The sequence below is a fragment of the Poecilia mexicana genome, unplaced genomic scaffold (genome assembly GCF_051168715.1).
Source record: "Poecilia mexicana isolate PSO_F unplaced genomic scaffold, ASM5116871v1 scaffold_1, whole genome shotgun sequence".
Lineage (NCBI taxonomy): Eukaryota > Metazoa > Chordata > Actinopteri > Cyprinodontiformes > Poeciliidae > Poecilia > Poecilia mexicana.
Window position 1 is genome coordinate 5,144,795 of NW_028263370.1, and position 21,782 is coordinate 5,166,576.

Sequence of the window (21,782 nt, forward strand, 5' to 3'; positions counted from 1 at the left end):
AGTTGACATTATTCAAAATGTCTTTGTTATGACAACTTGACAACCAAGAAATCATTACTGATATAAATTTGTTATAAAAGTATTACTGATTGCACTTTAAAAATTAGGTATCTTTATGTTATTAAAGGTAAAGTTTAAACAGTAATGATTTCTTGGTTAATGTCAAGTTGTCATAACAAAGACATTTTGAATAATGTCAACTGTGTATTAAAAGTGTCATAATTTACCAAATGACGCTTTATGACAACAGTCATAAATATTCATGAAGGCTTATTCATGTTCATGACAGGTGTTATGTCATGTTTATGACAGTGTCATGTCAGTCTTATTCAACCCCCGTCAAATAAAGTGTTACCATAAATATAATGATAAATTGATATTGAAGGTCAGAAAGAATAGAACAGGCCAACTACAGTTATGGGTGCACTGATTGCAGTTTTCTGGCCAATCGCTGATTACTGATCTTGAAAAAGCCTGACCTGCCGATTTTGATTTTGGCTCCGGTTTATTTTTTTTCTCTGAAATGTTGCTGAGTTGGCAACAGTGGGGTGACTGTTGTTAACTGCAAACCTGCAGACATGACCTGGTGGGCTGGTGAATCAGTCAAACTTCTCACAGGAGAAAAGAAGAAGTGGCTGATTTTTAGGCCTTTCCTGAGGTAGATGATTGGGAGATGAGATTGACTTCACATGTAAGTATTGGATGATCACTGATCTCCCAAAATTAAGGAAATATGCGCCGTTACATCGGTGCACCCCTAATCTATGATGTAATTCATTCAGCCTTCCTGTTACCTACTGAATGTGCCGCTCTCTGTCGTTCTCATGCAGCCTTATTTGCAAAAACACATTTTTTGTTTTCAACAGAGTTCTTGCAGCAGTGGAGCTTCTTCTGACTGCATTTTAAACACCCCACAGCTACAGAAAATACTCTCTATACAGTAACGGCGTCCACACCTGAGATTTTTCTTACTGTGACCTGGTGGTGCAGAGGTACGGTGCATTCACTGATCGGTAAAAACATCACATTTTTGAGTTTCAGTTTGGCTACTCATAGGTCAAAGCTTTTTAAGGCCAAAAATGGTCAAAAATACAGATAATATTAACTGATTTGACCTCAATATCACCTTTACTCCTTAGGAGAGAAGATGGACCTTTTATTTGTTTCAACCCGTTTGGTTTGAACTGGTGGTACTGTGTTGTTTTTTTTTTTGTTTGTGTTTTTTTTTTTTTTTAAGGATGATTGTGTTTTTGCTTTAAACTGCAGCATTTTCCATTGAAAAGCTCAACCAGCAAAGTATACCTAAAGAATTCCAGCTGCTATAGTGTCTCTGAAATACTTGTCATTTGTTTTTGCCTGTGCTGGAAACTTACAGTATTTATGTGAAGTGTGTGTTTGGAAAAAAGTAACGGGGAGAAAATGTTTTTTTTTTTTTTTTTTAAATAACCTGTAGCTCTGTTATAGTTCTCATAATTATCCGTCACACAGGCAATAATTAGAAAAGGACAGTATATCAATAAGCAAATTACCATTTAATAGGAGCTTTAACTATCAGGTTAATGTAGGCTTCTTTATGCAATCAATAACTTTCACATTACAAAGCCTTGCTGTTTGTATATTGCCTTAAGGTTGATAGGAAATTGTATTTATGATCTTGCTGTCTGAGTGCCATTTATTTAACTGCGCATGTGGATGAAGGTCTGTGGAGTTCATGTGAAAGAATGTGTTGTTGCTCTGCTCATGTTTTTGTCATTTAGCTCATCACTCTGTCATCGCTCTGCCTCTGCTCTGTGCCTGATTTTTGTTTTGTTTTGTTTTTTTGCCCAGCGTAAACCAAGGGCTTTCTGTCACACATCTTTCTCGTCTATTACTGTATTCTACAACAGCAGCCGGATTAAATAAAGTACTGACAGATGTAGGGTGAAGAATAAATTTATTTATCCACTTTGTTTTTTGTTTTTTTTTCCATTTACATATAAACTTGAAACATGAGCCAGACAGCAGTTTGAACCGTTCTTTGCAGACCTGTCTCGTTAGTGCTCGTTATCCCTGAAGTGATGTTCACTTGTCTGTGTTCTCCTTGGACTTGCGTTCCTTTTCCAAAGCCTCCAGCTCATGAAGCTTCTGTTGTTGGTAAAAGGACAAGGGAAAAATGTGTCATTAATTTAACATCCTAGGTAAGTGCAAATTTATCACCAGTTGGCTAGATAATGTTCACTTCTGCTGCCAACCCATCTAATTTATCTATTTGCTATTTTCTTTTATATATTTCTGTCGTGATGGGGATCTTAAATTTCTTAAATTTGAGTATGTTGGTCATAACATTCCTTCTGTATTGGTCTTATGCAATATTCAAATTTCCTGACACTGAATTTATTTATTTTTTTTTATCAGTAAGAGATGATCATCCAAATTAACCACAATAAACACTTTATATATACATTTGTAGGCAATGTGGAAGTTAGCATGGATGTAAAAATGTATTTTTGACAACATGAACCACTTCCTCACCTGTGATATCTGAGATTTGACAACAAAGGAGTGCTGGTCCTGGCCCAAAGCTGCCATATCCTCTAGAAACTGTTGCCTTTCTTCTATTTCATTTAAAACTACAGAAAAGAAAAAAATGCTTCATGTGAGGAACACGGGGAGAAAAAAGCTAGAGAGATTCAGAGATGCTGAGAGAATTATGAAGACTAATTCACAACAACCAAGACTTGTCCTTGATGGATTGTTTTTGTAACGTTGCTGCTCCATCTGGATCTGCATTCTTAGCGTTACCTTCCTCATAGGTGTCGGGCTTCTGCGCTTCCTCCGGTTTGCGACGTTCAGCTTTTTTTATTGACATTCCAGGGTCTTCATATCTTCCCGTTGCCATGAAATTCTGAAGCCTCCTCTTCTCATCATCCATATCTCCTGAGAGGGCAAGCAGAGAAAGGATCAGTGTGACCAGCACCGGGTCTGGATCGTTCTGAACATTCTCCTGCGTACACAGGAGAATTTCTTAACTACTGAAGTTCAGTCAAATATAATTTCAGGTACATACGATAGGGGCCAGGGTGAAACATTTCCCTCTCGTAGCTCTTCCCAGCTCGACAAGCTTCAGCATTGCGTTTCACAGTCCTTCTAGGCTTGCATTGATAGTCAGATTTACTTGCAGTAGATTTTTCTGAAGCAGAAGTCGGCAAAGCTGCACCAACGCAAGGGGGAACATTTTTCACTTACTCACCGGTGGGTAGCGATGAGTATTTTTAAAACTGCTGACTGAACACATACTATGTATTTTCAGCCATATTCAGCCTAGAGTTAAAACGTCTAAACATTTAACATCAATACATTAACTACCCACACTGTGTGTAAAAATACTGATTTAAAAACTCATTATAATACTCCTTGCTAAAGAATCTGTATCGAATGAACTTTTCGCATTTTGTCATGTCAAAGCCACATAATTTCAATCATAAGAGAGATTATAATTATGAATTGAAAAGAAAACTGCAAAAATGTTGAGCTGTTTTTATGTTTGTTGTGCATTTGTAAATATATAGATTTGCATTTTTGAAAATGTTTTTCATTTACATGGATGATTTTCTAAATGCACTGTAAAGGCAACAAAAATGAAATGTAAATTGCTTTATGCACCATTTGTTAGTCTCTCACAAAAGTCGTTGTGTTGCAAGCTTCTTTTTTTAATTTTTGTTTGTAACTAACAAGATATGAAAAATACTTTGTTGTGGTAAAGCATTACTGCTTCTGATTTAAACAGACTTACACGTTGCTGATCTGATGCTCTCTTTTCTCTTGATGTTTATAAGGTCCGCCTCTTCTTTCCTCACTGAACAAATCAGAAGAACATCATGAAAAAGCACAAGTGAGATGAGGAAGTGCTGAACCACTGACCTTGCTGCACAATAACACTATCTCAGCCTCTGAGGACACGGCATATAAACCCAAATGATGTTTTTTTTAATTTTTTTTTATGCATTGTCAAAGGTTTAAAAAGCTTGCCTAGCTATGTTTCCTTCTATCTTTGGCTGTGCAGCTGATATCAAACATTAGATTTAAAACAACTGTTTAATATAGTTAATTCCATGAGTGGAAACAGTAAAATATAAACAAATTCATCCACTCACAGCTCTTCAATTCCTCGGCCTCCTTGTTGTACCGTGGGTGTCTGGGATTATTCCACAGTCCTCCTCCTCCTGCACCTATGAAGACGTTCTCCATCTGTAAACACACACATGCACACAGAATTAACAGAAAACCACTTATCCAAGCTCCAAAAGTCACATCTTTATAAAGGTGCTGCTATAAATGTAAGCAGGACGGTATGGTAAAGACATTTAAATAATTATTTTTTTTTAATAACTAGCTTGTTTTAACAAGGTTTGGCTAACAACTCTACGTGGCCGCATACAATTAAAAGGCAAATGAAGAGAAACCACAATAAACTGACGATTGGTTTTTAGAAAATGAAGGGAAAAACATTCTAAAGTAGTGACAAAAACAACTCAATTTGACCTGCTTTGAGTTTTAAAAGCACGCAAATCCAGAACTCCGCTCAGTAAGTCGACGAAAGCGTGTTGCTATAGCAACAGCAAAACACTAGGAGAGTCCGACGTTAATGGTTGTTTCTGAATTACACGTTATTTCAGCAGGTTTATTCATGAAATTTTCGCTTAATAGTAAAAATATGTAAAAGGAAAAAAAAGTTCTTAACACCTTAATTTATTAAAGTTAAAAAGTTATGAATTCCCGAGTCTTAAATCATAGATTCAAAGTCATGGGTTTAAAAGTATTAATTTATATTTTTAGTCAAAACTATCAGTTTCTATCTCGTAATTATCAGCTTAAAAGTAAAAAATAATACCAGAAAGTTACGAATACCTAAGTTATAATTATCACATTCAAACTTATAACAATGAGACACGAAGTCAAAATAGCAGGTTTCAAAACTGTAATTATAAAATGCAAAGCTATGTTGGCTTTTAAAGTGGTAATTATGTATTTTAAATTTTTAAACATGACAAATAAAGTTAGCAATCTAAAATAAAACCTGATGACATGCAAAGTCATAATTATGAGATTAAAAGTCATCATTTTAATTTATTTCATACGAGTTTCAGAGTTCTGCTTTTGAATGTTGTATCGTTAAATCTAAATCCCATAGATTGTTTCTATTGAATTTTTTTTATTCAAAACGCAAGCAGTTTTTAGCCTTTGGCCTCCAAAGAAACACAAGGTTTTCTGTTTATGGTTAATAAGGAGAATACATATTAAATATATTTTTTTTTTGCTGTACACATCAAAATGTGTTTTTAGTTGTACAAATGAGCCAGATTTTAGTCTACACCATCAGAATGCCATTAAACAGAAGAAAGGTGAGAAAGTTATTTAGGTTTGTACAACTTCTTCATAGTGTCATATTTCTGAAAACATCTGGGATTTATGCTACACTTCAAACAATTCAAGTACTTGCCTCGTCCCAGGCAGGTGCTTGATTGACCAACTATCCCTTTATTAAAATGCCTGTTGGAGAACTTTATGAATCAAACAAGCTTCATGTTTAAGGCCATACAATTTTCATTATGAGTGTCTGCTGTAATCATCATTCAGATGGAAAGAGAGTCTTTATCAGTGGCGGGCTCGTCATCACGGATCAGCAGTAACCTTTATCTGCGAGTAGGCAGCCGGCTGCCTTCAACCCGTTTCCAAAGATAAACAGCAGCGAGGATATAATCACCTTCCATGCACAGGTCTTCTCAGAAGCTGCATATCCGCACCAGGAATATACGGGCAGGCCTGCGTAAATAACTGGGCTAAACTTTCCATAAGAAAACAAAAGAGACTGGCTTTCCAGAGAGGACTTAGAGTTTTAAAATACTCACATTTAGAAATATTTTGTTTCTATGTTTTCTTTACTCCTATTTTCTCTTATTTGTGACATATTTACTTATCAAATAAGCAAGCTTTTCTAATGATAGGCCAGCAGAAAATTGTTTTTTAATTTCCTCATAATAACTTGAAATTAATATTTTACGTAAAGTTACACATTCCTGAAATATACCCATAACGTCTGTAACCTGTGGCACAACAAACATTTATTAAACGGTTTCCAAGCTTCTGGAAATTGTCTAAAGTAAACTACTTATAGGGTAAAGCTAAAAGAGCAAGAGAAATGACAGAAATAGGTCAATTTCATAGACTCAATGGGTCTTTCTGTCTTTCTTCCTTCTTTTATTAATTTATTTTCTTGTTTCTTTCTTTCTTGCTTTTTTTCAGTTGTTTCCTATGATTCCTGCCTTTTTCTGTAAAATATGTTTTCCAATTATTCATTTTTAGGAATGTACCTTTTTTATGGCAGACATATGGATTCATTCAAGTGTTTCAACTAAATAAAATATATATATCTCAGTGTCCACATATAAATTAGAAGTTTTTTGTGATAATAATCATTTATTGCAATAATTTCTTCAAATATTCTGCAAATTATCATTTGAAATAGGAAAAAAAAAATCAATTGTCAATAGTTTAATTGAATAGTTTTTGGCTCTAAATTCTCCAGAGCAGGAAGACAGAAAGTTGAGCAATGGAAAGGGTAAAGTAATTCACTCATGTCTCCTCCTCCTCCTCCTCCTTCTAACGGTCCAGACCTACATGAAAAAGAGAGATTTGAAGTTGGACAACCAGCTGACAGAGACAGACAAGAGACATGAGGAGAGATAGTGATGAGCGCTAAGGAGACTTTACTTCTCTGAGGCCCTCGGGCTCCGAGGGGACTAGAACTGAGCTAAGAGGACTCACAACTTTAGAAAGTGAGGGGAAAATAGTCATGAGAGATTTTACAATTTTTAAACAAACAAAAAAAAACCTCTGTTGGAATTGTAATCACTGTTAGTATTTTTAATTTATTTTCCTGCACTCCGCCTCACCAAAGAGATTGATGGCTGCTACTCAGGCTACGCTCCCTTCCTTTAGCTCATTCTCAGGTCTTTCTCACTCCACTGACAACATGAAAGTGAGTATGGCATCGTCTGTATGTTTCATTTTTGCGCATTGGCAAAACAACAGCATAAAAAATTATTTAAAGATGCACGATGCGGGAAAGGATTGTAGATGGAGAGTTAAAACAATATCTAAGAAAAATGAAAAAGTTAGACTGTAAAAGTAGATTATTTTTTCTGTGCAGTTTGTAGCATAATTGATATCTATTTTACTGATAGCGTTTTCTAAAATGTTCTGAATAAGGTTACAGTGTTGCTTGTGATTATATCAGTAACAAAAATATTTTTGTGATCTTATTAGAAAGTGTTTTGTATTTATTGGTATTTTACTGGGGCTGGTTTTTGAAACTTTCACTTTAGATTCAGCTTTAAACAACATGGATGTGATCAGAGCCGGACCGAGGTACATGCAAACCAAGCTGCAACTTAGGGTTTCCAGAGCAGCAGAGCCCTTATAAAACCGCTTCAGTTTTTATAAGTATATAAAAGTTGTTCTCAAAATAGCAGATTATAAAGATTTTTTAGTTTTTATTTGTTTAAATCAGTTAATTTAACAACAAAATGTTAAGAAAAGAGTGACAGATGTACTGTGTTTGAACAGAAAAAGAAAGAATGTCATAGTTATGTTGGTGGAGTCATAATTGAGCGTAATCATAATTACGCATCATGTGTCTGTCTGAGCTGCGTTCACATTTTTCTGTTTTCAGATGAATCATTCAGCCACATTGCAGCCACATATTTTAGTGCAGTTTATTCATCACAAAGAAGTGTATAATTTTTAACGATGCACTTGTGTAATTATCATTTGTTTGTAGGTTTGTCTTTGTGCCACACACTTTTTGTTTCCCTTTAGTAATTACATGATTTCTGAAGATAATAGGATGCATTGTATTTTATTTAGGGTTATCAGAGTAAGGGAGCTGAGTACAAATACATACCATAATTTTCAGATTATCATAAAAGAAAAAAAAAAGATTCTGTTCTGCAACTGTTGTTTTGTACTACTTTAATTGTTTTAAAACTTTTTTGACTCATCTATGGAAAAGTTAAAAATTGGTGAAAAATGAATAAAATGAACATCAGTCTCACATAAAATTTCAATAAATAAATACAAAAACATTTTTAGTCTGTAATGTGAGAAAATGTGAAAAAGATGGATAGTATTAATAATACCACTGCTACTACAGCTACTACTTAAAGTTATTATTATTATTATTATTATTATTATTATTTAATGTATGTGTCCAAAGTGATACAAAGTTTGTTACACAAAAAGACCCAAAAGGAAATAACTGTAGCATAATTGCCACATATTTATAAGATAAAAATAAATTAACAACACAAGCTGATAAACATGACTGTCATGCTGTCAGGTTAAGGAAATTATTGTTTAATTCTAAAACATGTTGAGTTAGCGTTACATGCAAACAACAAAGAAGGGTTTTCCTGGTATTTCTGACAGGCTGCCAAATTTTACTTAGGTCCTCATTAAATACATGACAGACCCTGATAGTGTATAATTGTGCACATTTTCAGTACAGTTTTGGATGTTTATGGAATGCAAAAACAGAAGGTAAGAGTAATCTTATGATCGTACCACTTGATCTAGGTGTGGAAGTCCAGTGACGGCGCTCTCCCTCTGGACTCTCCGATCAACAAACTTTCACCAGACGGCTCTGAGCAGGTCCAGGTCAGCCAGCAGATAACAGAGGAGCTCCTGGATGACGACAGCCAGACGTCGCTGGATCTCGAGTTTCTGCTGTCTGAGTGGAGCAAAAATTCTCCTGATTTCAACCCTCCTTTAGACGGTCAACAACTGGCACAACCCGACCCACGCCTGACCTACCAGGAGGTGGGCATGTTCAAGGAGCAGGCAGGGCAGGAGAGTGTGCAGACGGGCAACACTGGGGTCATGGCTGAGCTCATGTCTCCTCCTGAAACCGCATCAGTGCAGCCAGAGATCTACCACCATGACTACACCAGCAACCAGCCGGGTCGACGCGCATTCCCCAACGTACAGAATATCAGTCAGTTTGACAGTGTAGGCAGTGTAGACAGACACATCAGGGGAAGTCACACTAAGCTCAGTTCCTGGGACTTTAACCACTACTACGCCCAGCAGCATCACCCACTGCGCAGCATGCCAGACAGCAGGTTCATCCAGCCGCAGGTCATGACCCCCAACCCTCGACCTTACAGCTACGTGCCTCATTTCAGTCTCAACTCCAGCTTTCTTGGTGACTACTCCCACCCCCACGGCCAAGCCACGGTGCATTTGGCCAATCACCAGCAGCCGATGGTGATCAGACCACATTTGCCCCCTGGTGGAGTGGAAGAGAAGCGTGGCAGGAGGTCCTCAGTGAAAAAAAGACCTGCCATCCACAACTGTGAGTACGCCGGCTGCACCAAGACCTACACCAAGAGCTCGCACCTCAAGGCCCACCTGCGGACCCACACAGGTAAACAAAGGAACAACCGCAGGAAAAGACACTCTCACTACCACCAGAACGCGTATCTCACGTGGAAAGCCACAATTCAATAAATAAGGTGCTGAGTCAATGATTACATGTGACAATTTACAAAAACTACACTAAATATGTCAAGTCATTTCAAGTTTATTTGTATAACGTATTTCATCAATCAAGCAGTTCGAAGTCAGAACATTTATGTTCTAGGATTTGATGTTTTAGGAATTTATAAAATGCACAAAGACATAATTAAATGTTCGACTGAATAATTAAAAACTGACCTCATTGTATTTTAAATGCTAAGTGCTTTTAAAATACAATGTCATTGTCCCGCATTGAGTACAGGTCCAAAAGTGCAGCAATGTTCCAAATACATCGTAGAATAATGATGGTAATAAATATATTACTAATTAGAAGAGAATGCATTCATTTTTCATATATATATGTAAAAAAGGTATATATACGCATTATAATGTCTATAATGCATTTTTGAAAATGCATGTTTAACTAAAAACCAAGGCATTTTATTTGATGATTGTTTTTGTATCTGAATTATGGCCCTTTTGGACCTCCGTAGAAACCGCTATGTGAATTTTACAGGAGAGAAGCCTTACAGCTGTCCATGGGACGACTGCAGCTGGAAGTTCGCCCGCTCCGACGAGCTGACGCGTCACTACCGGAAGCACACGGGTCAGAAACCGTACGAGTGCATGCTGTGTCACAGGGCCTTCTCCCGCTCGGACCACCTGGCCCTTCACATGAAGAGACATGTCTGACCAAGCAAAACCTCACATCGACGTCTTCACTCATTTTACTGATAACAGCCATTCTCAGGTAATTACATCCTGACAAAGCAGTGCTTTTCATACAACATATGTTTCTGTTGTGTTTGCTTTGTGCCGCTCATGTTCTCACTTCAAGGACCTTCAACAGCTCTCCTGTCTCTAAGACTGAACAGCAACTCTGCATGTTAGACCAACATCATTTGTCCTAAATGAAAATTAAATGAAAAGGCAAAACAAAGAGCAAAGCAGGATTTGTTTATTAGCCACTTATAAAAAGTGAACTTGGAACTTTTTTAAACCCTGCAAAATTTAATTGAGGACAAATGAAAGCCTGTTAAACCAACACTGTATATATACTATGCGCATGTAGATAGCTAAACATGAACAGACTATCAGGAAAAAGAAAACAAAGCAAACATTGAATATTAAAGAAAAAGAGTTGATATCTTCTGAAGTCTCTCAGTTGTATTATGCAAAAGCACCATAAACTGCTGTTGGTTGTCTTAATGAATCATAGGTTGAGAATCAAATAAGTTTCTGCTTTTTTCTTCCCATTTTAAAAATGTAAATATTTGATACTTTCAGCTCCTTACTATCAACTAGAAATGAGTATAATATTTATATTTATGATCTTTTATATCAACAGAAGGTACTATGTTATTAGAAAATGTTATTTTTATCATCAGACGCTTTGAAGTTGTGCACACATTGTTTATGTTGCCATAAATCAAGAAATAAAGGCTCAGAATGTTACATTTTCAAGTGTGTTGAATTATTATTGGTTGTTGATCTTATGAAAGCAGAAAATAATTGACTATGAGTCTAGTAAAAATATTTTTGAGAAGAAAAACTTAAATAAAAATGTAAATAAACAAACTGAAGTATCAGCTGCTTCCTGTAGGTGGCAGTCTTCTCCTCCCATGTCAGTGACTGGGAGCTGAGTCTACTGTGCTTCTAATCTGGGCGAGGGTGAGGCGAGGATGACAATCTGCTTATGTAACTGAGCACCCGCTGATTCATCCTGATTATGTCATGATGGGAATCAACAGGATGTTGTGAAGCTCGCTCTGTGCCAGTGTCACAAAATCTGGCACATGCTGCACACATACAATGAGGAATGACAGTGATGAAAGTGGCCATTTATCCAAATTTACAGGACACACATGCATTTGTACAGAGCTTTAATCTGTGCAAAAGGAGGATCGACTTTATGCAAAAAAAATTCATTAAAACACCTGGAGATGTGCAAAAAACTTTATATTTTATCGCTGGAATATTTTATTAAGCTGAAAATGTTAGAAATAAAACATTTTTACTTCTCAATGTGTTTTTCCGTGTTCAGAAGATGAATGTACTCAAATTGAAAGTAATATTTTTCTGAATATTTGAGTATAAAATTAAGTCTCTTCAATAAAAGAGTACTTTTTAATTTTTTTTTAATTCTCATCAAGCAAAGATAATCATAAATGAGTGTATGTGTGAACGCCCCCCGAGGAGCTGGGGCAAGTAGTTGGAGAGAGTGAAGACTGGGCCTCTTCTTCCTCTGATGGATGGATGGATGGATGGATGGATCAGTGTTGCATGTATCACTCTGTCATCTTTCTAAAATAATGGCCTATGTTATTTGTTTATTTAGTTATTTTGCCAAAAGTGTTATTTTTTGTTTGCCTAAAACATCTTTTGTAAGAAACAGGTGGTGATTTTTATAAAAAAAAAAAAAAAACTTTTGTCAAAAATTTAGGAAGGTGACGATATAACTTTTTCCCTTTAAGATCCTCCATATATTCGTTAAATGTCAACAATCTATCTGCTGTTTATTTAGACCAATCAGGGACTGCACAACCAAGCTAGAAAGACACTACAAGTCTTCAAAAAAATAATATTTAATTTATAAAAATGTCAAATATGTTTTATATATCATAAGATGGACCCAAAAGAAAGTGTATATATATATATATATATATATATATATATATATATATATAAAATGGTGAACCAACCGGACATTGTGGTGGTGGATAAAGAACAGAGGAAAGCCGTTGTGGTGGATGTAGCAATACCAAGTGACCACAACATCAGGAAAAAGGAGCATGAGAAACTGGAGAAATACCAGGGCCTCAGAGAGGAATTGGAAAAGACCTGGAAGGTGAAGACCACAGTGGTCCCTGTGGTCATCGGGGCCCTCGGGGCAGTCACCCCCAAACTGGAGCAGTGGCTACAACAGATCCCAGGAACAACATTAGACATCTCAGTCCAGAAATGTGCAGTTCTAGGCACAGCCAAGATACTGCGCAGAACCCTCAAGCTCCCAGGCCTCTGGTAGAGGACCCGAGCTCAGAGGATGAAAGAGAGAGACCACCCGCGAAGGGTGAGAAGGGAATTATTTATATATATATATATATATATATATATATATATATATATATATATATATATATATATATATATATATATTACACCAAATGGTTGTGGTATTTCAAGAGAAGTGATGCAGCCGTGACTCTTATCTGATCCAGCAGCATCTCCATGGTAACCGGCAACTCCGAAACGAAGTTTCAAGGTTAACTAAATGTGTGCACTCTCAGTCAACTAAAAAGTTGGGTTGATGAAAAAATGACAAAGATTTGATAGAAAATGCTAATTTAAAACGTAAAAATGTTTGAACTTATATTAAGAATAAAAATATACACAGTAAATAAAACTGGATTTTTTTTTATTGAATTTCAGTCACTTGTCTGATGTGTGGCAACAGGAACTTTTTACAAAAAATCATTAAGGAAACCAAGTAAGAGAAATAAAATGAGGAAACAGGAATTAGAAATGGTTTGCTTTGATTTTTCCACGAAGGCGTTATGGATCATTAAAACATTCTTGGAATCTGAAGGAATTTTGTTGTTAAAGGTCAAGCTTAAACAGGATAATCAGGATCTACGATCCCTTGATTGGCTCAGCATAAAGAACAACCATTCATCGATGTGTGATAGATTACTCTGGAGAACCTTAAACAACACTTTAAAAGGTACACCAACAAACATGCTGTGCCAGCTTCCCTGGGCTTGGACGGATCTTGGTCTGAAAAGGATAATAAGAAAATATATGTAATGGGAAGAACACAAACAGGCAAAAAAGCTCCTTTTCTTTCTGGATGTCACAGTGCAGCAATACAGCACTATGAGCCTCGTGGCGACGCTCCAGTGACTCAAAATGAGAAATATCTTTACATTCTCGCTGTTTCTTAAGGATGAATTTAAAGTGTTTGTTCTCCCTGTTCAAGTCAAGGTCTGTTTGTTTAGCATTGTGTAACCTCGCAAAATTTGAGTCGCCCGCTTGGGGATTAGAGTAATAAAGCTGCTGCAGACACAGGCTGAGTGCGAGGGGATTGTGAGCTGATCTGAACTGCAGTGAATGTGGACAGAGTCAAACAAGGTCACTGCGCTGCCGAGCTTCGAGGATCTAATCAAACTTCACCTGCAGGACGCGCCTTGCTCGTGTTTATTCATAGTGTGTTCGTATAGCTGTCAGCACTTTGGCTGAGATTGTTCTGAAAAGTGACAACAAAAAAAAAGACTTCACGGTCCTCTACCATTATTATTTGGATAGTTTTCAGACGTTTTTTTTTTGTTTTTTTTTGCACAAACCTTCTTAGTCCCACCAAACATGGAGGTACAGCAATGAACCCATCTGGTGTTTTTATTGTGAAAAAGCTCTTTAGTTTACAAACTCTCTTTGTTTACAATTTTGTTGGGAAGACAGAAGTGTGTTTCCTGGTATTTCTTCCAAACATTAGCAAAAAGTGTTTTTCTGTCAAATCTGTCAACTCAAGATGCCACACCTTGCTAGATTTCTGCAACAGTCTGCAGGGTCTTTTCTTTCCTTACCATCAATAAATGGTTATGAAGAAAAAAAAAGAGAAAGACCAGGTTTAGTGAGGATGAGAAATTTTGCATTTAAAATGCTCATGTTGTCTCTCAATCTCCCCACGTGGTGACAACATAAATATGGGTGAAGTTAAATTTTTTAAGTTATTGTTCTGACTTTCAACAAGTTTAGGCGAGTTGCTGTTTTGCTTTACCCATTTACAGACTTATAAAGAGCAGCTTGAACAACATGTCCTCTTGTCTTTCCCATTTTGGATATTGGCAAAGGGAAATGGGACTCTATGTCACCCCAGATAAATGGGTTGTGCTGGTTTAGCCATTTAAATGTCTAGTATATTATTCAGCTTAAAAAATTTAATAATAATATAAGGAATGCTTTGTCTCGTTGGTTTTATAGGAATTGTTAAGGGTGCTCTTGTAACTGTGCAAAAAGAATAAAATCTAAATGCTTCTCAAAGTTGGATTGTTTTTATTATATATTTTTTTTTACCTATGAATATATTCTGCTGAAATTGAAAGTTGGATTTTGCTCTTTTCTCTGTTTAAACTTTATAAAACAGAAGATGGATTTAGCAAATTTTTAGCTAACGTAGCCTTAAAGTAACCTGTTAAGTTTGTGTAATTTACTTTTTCCTTTGAATGTGGACATTTCTAATGAATTGAAAGGGTACTAAAATAAACTGAAGGATCTGAGGGATAAAGGTGTTTATTTTTTTTACACATCTTTGCCAAGTGTCCCACGTATTCACCGTGTGATGTAATTATAACTAAATAAATGATAATCCACTTAAGTTCTGGTGAGAAAACTTGTACTGAAACGTGTTCCCAGAAGCTTATTTATTTATCCTGCTGTGATTTTGTGTATCTGGCTTTCCCCCCTTTGTGTCATGGTCAAAGAGAAAGGATTACAGTTACTCAATGACCAAGAGGATTTTCAGGAAAAAAATGGAGAAAAATATACACTAATGAGACTGACACAAAGAGGCTGAATGGGAACTGTTTCCCTGTTTGGGGAGGAAATGTCGTCGTCCAGCAGAACGAACAATGCTGCTGTTGTCGTTCAGCTCGTCTAACCTCAGCCGAACTTCCAGCGCTGCACTGTCCTCAGACGCTCTTTCTTGGTGTATTACACAACAGCCTGCCTTTCTGTTGAAGACAAGGCGTTGAATCGGGCTGATTGATTCTCTGTATGGATCTGGTTATATTACTTCCACACTATATTGTGCAGAACCACCGAGCCGTCTCTCATTACCTTATAGCTCAGCTCCACACAGCAAAAAGGTTCCTGTAGCATCGATTTTAATCTTTCTGGAAGACCTGCAGATGTTTTTCTTTTTGTATCTGAAGCTTTGTTTCTCATTTTCAAAACATGTCTGAAAGAAGCAGCACTTTTTTACTATTATTATTTTGGTAGAATTAGGAAAATGAAAACAAATTTGGCTTTTCATTGTCAGCTGATAAAAGTGCCTCCATATACAGTATGAAAAAAAAAAAGCTTAATTTCATATAATAAAATGTATGAAGTCTTACTCCCTTGCAGTATAACCTAGAGAATGATGATTATGGTCATGTTTTGATTAAGTATAGATTATTGTTTTTCATGTTTTAAAGATGAAGTCTTGTTCTTTCTGTGCATGTTTATTTGGAAACTTTTTGAGTTTTTTTTTCATTTTATTTGCATATTCTACATATTTTACAGTAATTTTGAGTGACAGATCAGTGCAACACATATTCTCTATTTGCTGAGACATTTCAAGTAAATATGCAGTAAATTGTGCATTATTGTCAGTGGATAATATACAGACAGTAAGTTTTCATTAAAGTTTATGTTGAAAAAAATAATAATTTTATCAAGTATTTATTCTGCCTTATGTTGTTATTTTGCAATCATGTCATTCATTTGTATTTTTTTATTTTAGGGTTATCATCAGTTACTCATTACTTGTGTAGTGTTTTTACTAAATACTTTTTTACTCTTATTTGAGTAACCATTTGAATAGCCACTTTTTGATGGAGTGTAACGTAAAATAAACTAAAGATGGTCAAATTATGCTCTTTTTATTTTCTCTTTCCCTTTTCAAGGATTTCTTGCCTACGGGCAATATTGTACCATCGTGCAACAACCAATTTAAATAAATGCCTTGAGGAGTCCAAGTCTTACTCTCTGAACTTTGCTTATTAAAACAACCATAACATGAGACAAATATAAAAATTAAATCCCACTGTTTTAAGTCAGTTTGTCCTGAAATCTGTTGTCATCTTTTGTTGAGATGGAGAAATTGATGGTGATTCACATAAAGTAACTTTCAACAACAACAAAATATAACATATTCCCCCCCCCCTTTTTTTTAGCACATGTTCATGCGTTGTTATCTCATAACAGCATAATTTCATAAGCATAACGCAGTCTTTTCTTTCCATGAAAGCAATTTGATGGTGGCAGGTCTCTTTTGGTCCAGCTGGCTTCCCGTCCTGAAAAGGCGGAGGAGGAGTGGAGGATAGGGGGGGGAGTTTATTCAGGGTGAGGATCCGACCCCAGACGAACCAGTGAGCTGCCGCTGCTGGAGGAGGAGATGCCAGAGAGATGCGGGACTCTGCGGGGCTCAGCCACACGACTGCAGCGCTTCGGGTTTTTAGAAGAGGTGAGTCAGTTTCTCTTTCTCTCTGTGTCACCGACGGGTTTTTTTTTTTCCTTTTTATTTATCTGAAATGGAAAAAAAGTTTCCGATTTAAGGCAACATATTCAGTTGTGGGGAGAATTCATGATTTTTATTGCCATACCTATTTGTGAATTTACACCAACTGATATGGATGATTATGAACTTTCTAATATTATTTGAATTGGCACATAAAGTCTAAGGCTTACTTATAGCGTGCTTTTACCTAATGCTCTTATCTAATATTTAACTTGTAATGTTTTTGTTGCCTAATGTCAAGGACCAAAAATGGCAACTATAAATACCTATTTATAAACGAGATCATTTAAATACAGCTGGAAGCACACATCTCATTAATATATAATAAATGCTGTGAATAACTATTTGATTTTTAATTTTTACTTAATTATTTATATCTATTCCACCAAAATGTTTTTTTTAAAGCACATGGTTATGTATTTTTAATGAGCTGTAAATGGGACATATGTTGAAATTAAGTTTTAATTAATGATTTATACAGTATTTAATTATCTGTTTGATAAATTGACTCTATATTTTCTATTTATTTCAAGCTTTATTTATTTGCTTGGTTTTGGCTCTTTTGGCTCTCGCTGTAATTCTCACATCATGCATTTTATGTTAATCGCCTCTAGGTGGAGCCCTAGCCGAGCAGTGCAGTTTGAACATGGCAGCTCAGACAGTGGGAGTTGCCTTTGACGTGATGCCCCCTCTGCTCCATGCAGAGACTGTCGCTCTTGGAGGACCAGGTTCTGGTTCTGGTTCTAGCTCTGAATCCTACATTGAGAAAACCGCTTCCAACCTCAAAATGCAGACATACGAGCCCCGCTCCTTCGGACTGGAGTTTCACGAGAGCCTTGCCAGTCTAGAGGACGTTGCTGCAACAGGTTTCGACGAGAGTAACAACGACGGTGTGCGTCGCAAGCGTGAGTTCACCCCCAGTGAGAGGAAAGACGAAAACTACTGGGACAAGAGAAGGAAAAACAACGAGGCGGCCAAGAGGTCCAGGGAGAAGAGGCGGGCGAACGACATGGTGCTGGAGCGCAGGGTCCTGGGTCTGCTGGAGGAGAACGCTCGCCTGAAGGCCGAGGTCTTGGCCCTCAAGTTTCACTTCGGGATGGTCAAGGACCCGTCTGATGTGTCCATCCTGCCGTTGTCCACACCACCCAGTTTGACCCCCAGTAGCACCGATGGCCTCTCATACTACAACACCCACCAAACCCAGCCTGTGCAGCAGGGTGTCCGGACAGAAATGTCTCCACAGACTGGCAGTAGAGACTCCAGCATCCGTCCATGTGTCCCACCGGCAGACAGCACTGGGTTTTATGTTGACCCGCTGGACGAGTGGGTCAGGCCTCCACCAACACAGCATCCACAGGCGTGTGAGGCAGCGAGCGGCAGAGCAGACTCATCCGACGGACTGAGGAACCTCCCACACAAGCTCCGGTTCAAAAGTCCACCCGATGGGAGGATGTCTTCATCACCTGATAGCAGACCTGTTGGCCCACCTGTAGCAATGGTGGAGCCGAACATCCAGGTAAAAACGGCCCAGCAGGTGGGATGGGCTGGTCAGGCCGATGTCCAGGCTCCTTATGGGTGTGAGCAGCAGCAGCAGCAGCAGCAGGTCCGGGACTCGTCCTGTGGACTCGGTGACTCCTCGTTTCTTCAGAAGTCAAAGAGGATGTTCTCAGGAGGAGATGCGAGTCTGAGGTCGCACATCAGCAGTTTGTCGCAGGAGGTGGCTCAGCTCAGGAGGCTCCTCTCCCAGCAGCTTCTCCATAAAATCCCTTAAAACAAAACAAAACAAAAAAAAAAAACTCAAACCCAAACGTTGACAGAGATCTCATCCACTCAGACATTCAGCTTATAACTAATCTCCGCTAAAACGGCAAACTTTTTTATAACCAATCTTTATTTCTATGTATGGATAAACCTAACGGTGACTTTTACATTTTATTGAGTTAACATATTAGTAAGAAGACTGTGGGGAACGGGGAGCGCTTTAAGAAAATAAAAGATGTAACGTTAATTCCCACTGGTTTGTACCACAATTTAAACCATATGGTTTGTTTGACAGGATATTTTTTCTTTTTAATTATGAAATTACTTGTGCTAAAGTTGTAATTAGTGTGATTAAAATGTTTTTTTCAGTGTTTTATTCTGTCTGTTGATCCACACCAGCACAAAATCTGTTAGGTCTGACCAGGCCAGTTGCAAAACTGACTTCCTCTTAATCCGTTTAAAGCTTTAATTGCTTGTAAAATATTAATAATAATAGTAATAAAAAACATATGACCTGCTTTTAATAAGAAGGAAGGACAAAAGCAGTTGGCAGGAGTTTGAATGAAGAGATCAGTGGGTGTGTGGAGTCACAGATCAGGTTATTTTCCATTTTTCTGTCTTTGTTCTCCCTACTTGGTAGAGCAAAGCCAAGCAGCTTACAGGCAGCTGAGACGGTGTGACGGTCTAAAGTCTTTGTCAGAACCTGAACTGTTTTTGCCCTTCATGTTGCTTTTATAAAGCAGTTCTGATTAAAAATTTAGATTTTTGACAGAAAACCTTCAGAAAAAAAAAAAACCCTTAATGGAAAATTAAAAACTGAGCTCTTCTCCACAGACACTCCATCCCCACATGGACTTCTTGTGATGATGTGCAGTGACTGGTGTCTGCTGTGTTCAGTGCTTTAGAGAAGGTTGTTTCCATCCCCTGACTTATACTTTTCAGCAACATTTTCTCTGATTTACTTGTTTTTTTTTTTGTCTGGCCAGGAATACTGATGAACCAGTGAATGAACCTTTCAGACACAGACCTCTTTATACTACAGTCACTTAGGTGATCTCCATGTCTCCCTATTTCACAGTAAGTCAAACGGAAAACTGGAAAACTTAGCACCAATTGGCTGGACCTCTGTTGAATTAGGTCAGAAACTTTAAAAGGGCTGAATATTTATGCAACGCCTTATTTTATGTAATATAATTTGTAATAAATTGTCATTATTTTGTTGAAATCAGTTTTAACTTTGACACTGAAGGCTTCTCCTTTTTTGTGTGCGTCAAGAAAGCCAAATTTTATTACTGATTGAGATTGATTTGTAAAAGCAATAAAGAGGATAAAATAGCTCCCCAGGATGAATATTTTAGCCACTGTGGTCTAATTGATGGAATCATAAATCCTGAAGGAAAAGGACTAGGCGGTCTAAAGTGCACTTGTGTAATGCTGCAGGTCAATAATAAGCACTGAAGGAAGACCGTCACTGGAAGGCTTTAAAAGGAAGGATGTTGAATAGTAATAAATAAACTGATTATTATTTAGGAAGGTACAATGTACAGCTCAAACATAAATGTCACCGAAAGCATAAGCTAATACGCATCTGCAGTCAAAGTCTGGCCTTAAGTTCAATACAAGTGGTGTGAATTCAGAAAGGCCTTTTGTGCTCCAAAATGCAACACAAGCATTTCATTTAGTTCGATTAGAATTAGTTTGATTGATTTGATTAATGAATTGAAGGTTACTCTACTCGGCTTCTCTGATTCAAATTGTTAAACCTCATTTGACCAACTTCGCTCTGTTGCCGTTGTTTTATTAAGATTAAATATCAAGTCGCTACGTCGAGCTTGAGAACTGAAAACAAACATACATGTTGGGAAGACGTACAAGATTTCTGAAAACTTTTATTTAGCTCTCTGACATTGGCACATACGTAAAAGGTCGGGTGATGCAAATGTCAAAGTTTGATGAGTCCTCTGAGCCACATTTAGCAGTTATTGGCTCTTTTAATCAGCTGTCCAGCTCCCTGCAATTTCAATCCTACTTTTACTCACACAGCGCCTTCAAGATGAACTCCCACTGACCAACAGAGCCGTCCGTTTGTTTTCATGAGTTAGTTGTTAAATGGAATAGCTGGAAAGGTCAGCTTGAGATTTGGAAGATCCAGTTTGGTCACGTGCATTTCAAAAGTTGAATTCAACAGGGACATTTCGAAAGCAATATGAAATTACTGTTGGGCGTTATGTTTAATAAAGCAGATGTACTCTAATTGCCTCAGTAGCTAACCGACCCACGCTTTATAACAAAAAATCTTTGAACCGATTCAAAAGAGCAGTACATTATTAACTAGGAGAAAGAAAAAGATTAGCAACATCCTGAAAAAAACATGTTTATATTTGCCCCAAACTGAGCTACTTTGCTTTCACTACAATACTCAGAAAAAAAAGATCTAATTTGAAAGAGCTGGGTGACATTTAAGTTGATGTATTCTGGGAACTGGGTCATTAATTCTTGTCTTCTTTAGGCAGGACATTTAAAATAATTTAAAATATCAACGAAAAGTTAATTTATTTCACTCATTCATTCAAAAACCACACCGCACCCCACTCTCCATGTCTTGTGACTCTCCCTCAAACTCTTCTTACCGTTTTTTAAAAGTTGCAATACCTCCGTTATTTCACGCAAGAAAGTGTTTTCCTTCTTACGCATGAAGCTTAATGCTTTACGTAATTCACTAGCAAAGAAGACCACAGCACGGTGATATGAGTTAAAATGTTTATTGAACAAAAGACTTGAAGGGGAAGGACGGACTGGGTTTGGAGATGGGTCATCTGGGGCAACTTGCTGATGAATGCTTAGGAGGAAAAGACTCAGCGTGAGGAAGAAGTCTTCAGGAAATGACCTTTTCCTGAGCCAATGCAGGACCAACCAGATGGGACATGAAACAAAGAGGACTGGATGGAAATGATAATAAAAAGTAGATATGAGGATGAGGGGGATAAGAAGGGGTGAGGAGAGATGAAGAGATGTCCAACGGAGGGTTGGGATTGAAACAAAATGGCTGACAGTGAAGGCTGAGTTAAATGGATACAAACAGACTGCTGGGTAATTAAAGCAGTGTTTGAGGGAACATAACATATTAACTTCTTAAGGTATTGGGGTTTTTTATTTTCTTCGTCTAATTAGATGGTTTTAAAAATATATG

At 37.3% G+C, this 21,782-nt stretch overlaps 3 protein-coding genes across 4 annotated transcripts; 2 read left to right on the forward strand and 1 right to left on the reverse strand.

Moving 5' to 3' along the window:
- Window positions 1–1,976: 1,976 nt before the first annotated feature.
- On the reverse strand, window positions 1,977–4,728 carry cunh22orf23 (chromosome unknown C22orf23 homolog). Of its 2 annotated transcripts, XM_088013118.1 has the most exons (6): window positions 4,134–4,728; window positions 3,773–3,835; window positions 3,047–3,190; window positions 2,782–2,916; window positions 2,512–2,609; window positions 1,977–2,124 (listed from the first exon to the last, which is right to left on the reverse strand). In XM_088013118.1, the coding sequence occupies exons 1-6, from the start codon at window positions 4,225–4,227 to the stop codon at window positions 2,062–2,064; spliced, it is 597 nt and encodes a 198-aa protein (XP_087869244.1). In that variant the 5' UTR covers window positions 4,228–4,728; the 3' UTR covers window positions 1,977–2,061. The 2 variants fall into 2 exon arrangements, with proteins under 2 accessions (XP_087869244.1, XP_087869211.1); XM_088013085.1 differs by having other exon boundaries at window positions 2,115–2,609.
- A 1,718-nt stretch (window positions 4,729–6,446) lies between these two features.
- On the forward strand, window positions 6,447–11,010 carry klf1 (Kruppel like factor 1 (erythroid)). Its single transcript, XM_015008672.2, has 3 exons — window positions 6,447–7,018; window positions 8,614–9,463; window positions 10,073–11,010. Exons 1-3 carry the CDS (start codon window positions 6,944–6,946, stop codon window positions 10,246–10,248), a joined length of 1,101 nt encoding a protein of 366 aa, XP_014864158.2. The 5' UTR covers window positions 6,447–6,943; the 3' UTR covers window positions 10,249–11,010.
- Window positions 11,011–16,605: 5,595 nt separating this feature from the next.
- On the forward strand, window positions 16,606–18,963 carry LOC106930855 (uncharacterized). The gene is made up of 2 exons (XM_015008658.2): window positions 16,606–16,777; window positions 17,446–18,963. The coding sequence occupies exons 1-2, from the start codon at window positions 16,720–16,722 to the stop codon at window positions 18,600–18,602; spliced, it is 1,215 nt and encodes a 404-aa protein (XP_014864144.2). The 5' UTR covers window positions 16,606–16,719; the 3' UTR covers window positions 18,603–18,963.
- Window positions 18,964–21,782: the final 2,819 nt, after the last annotated feature.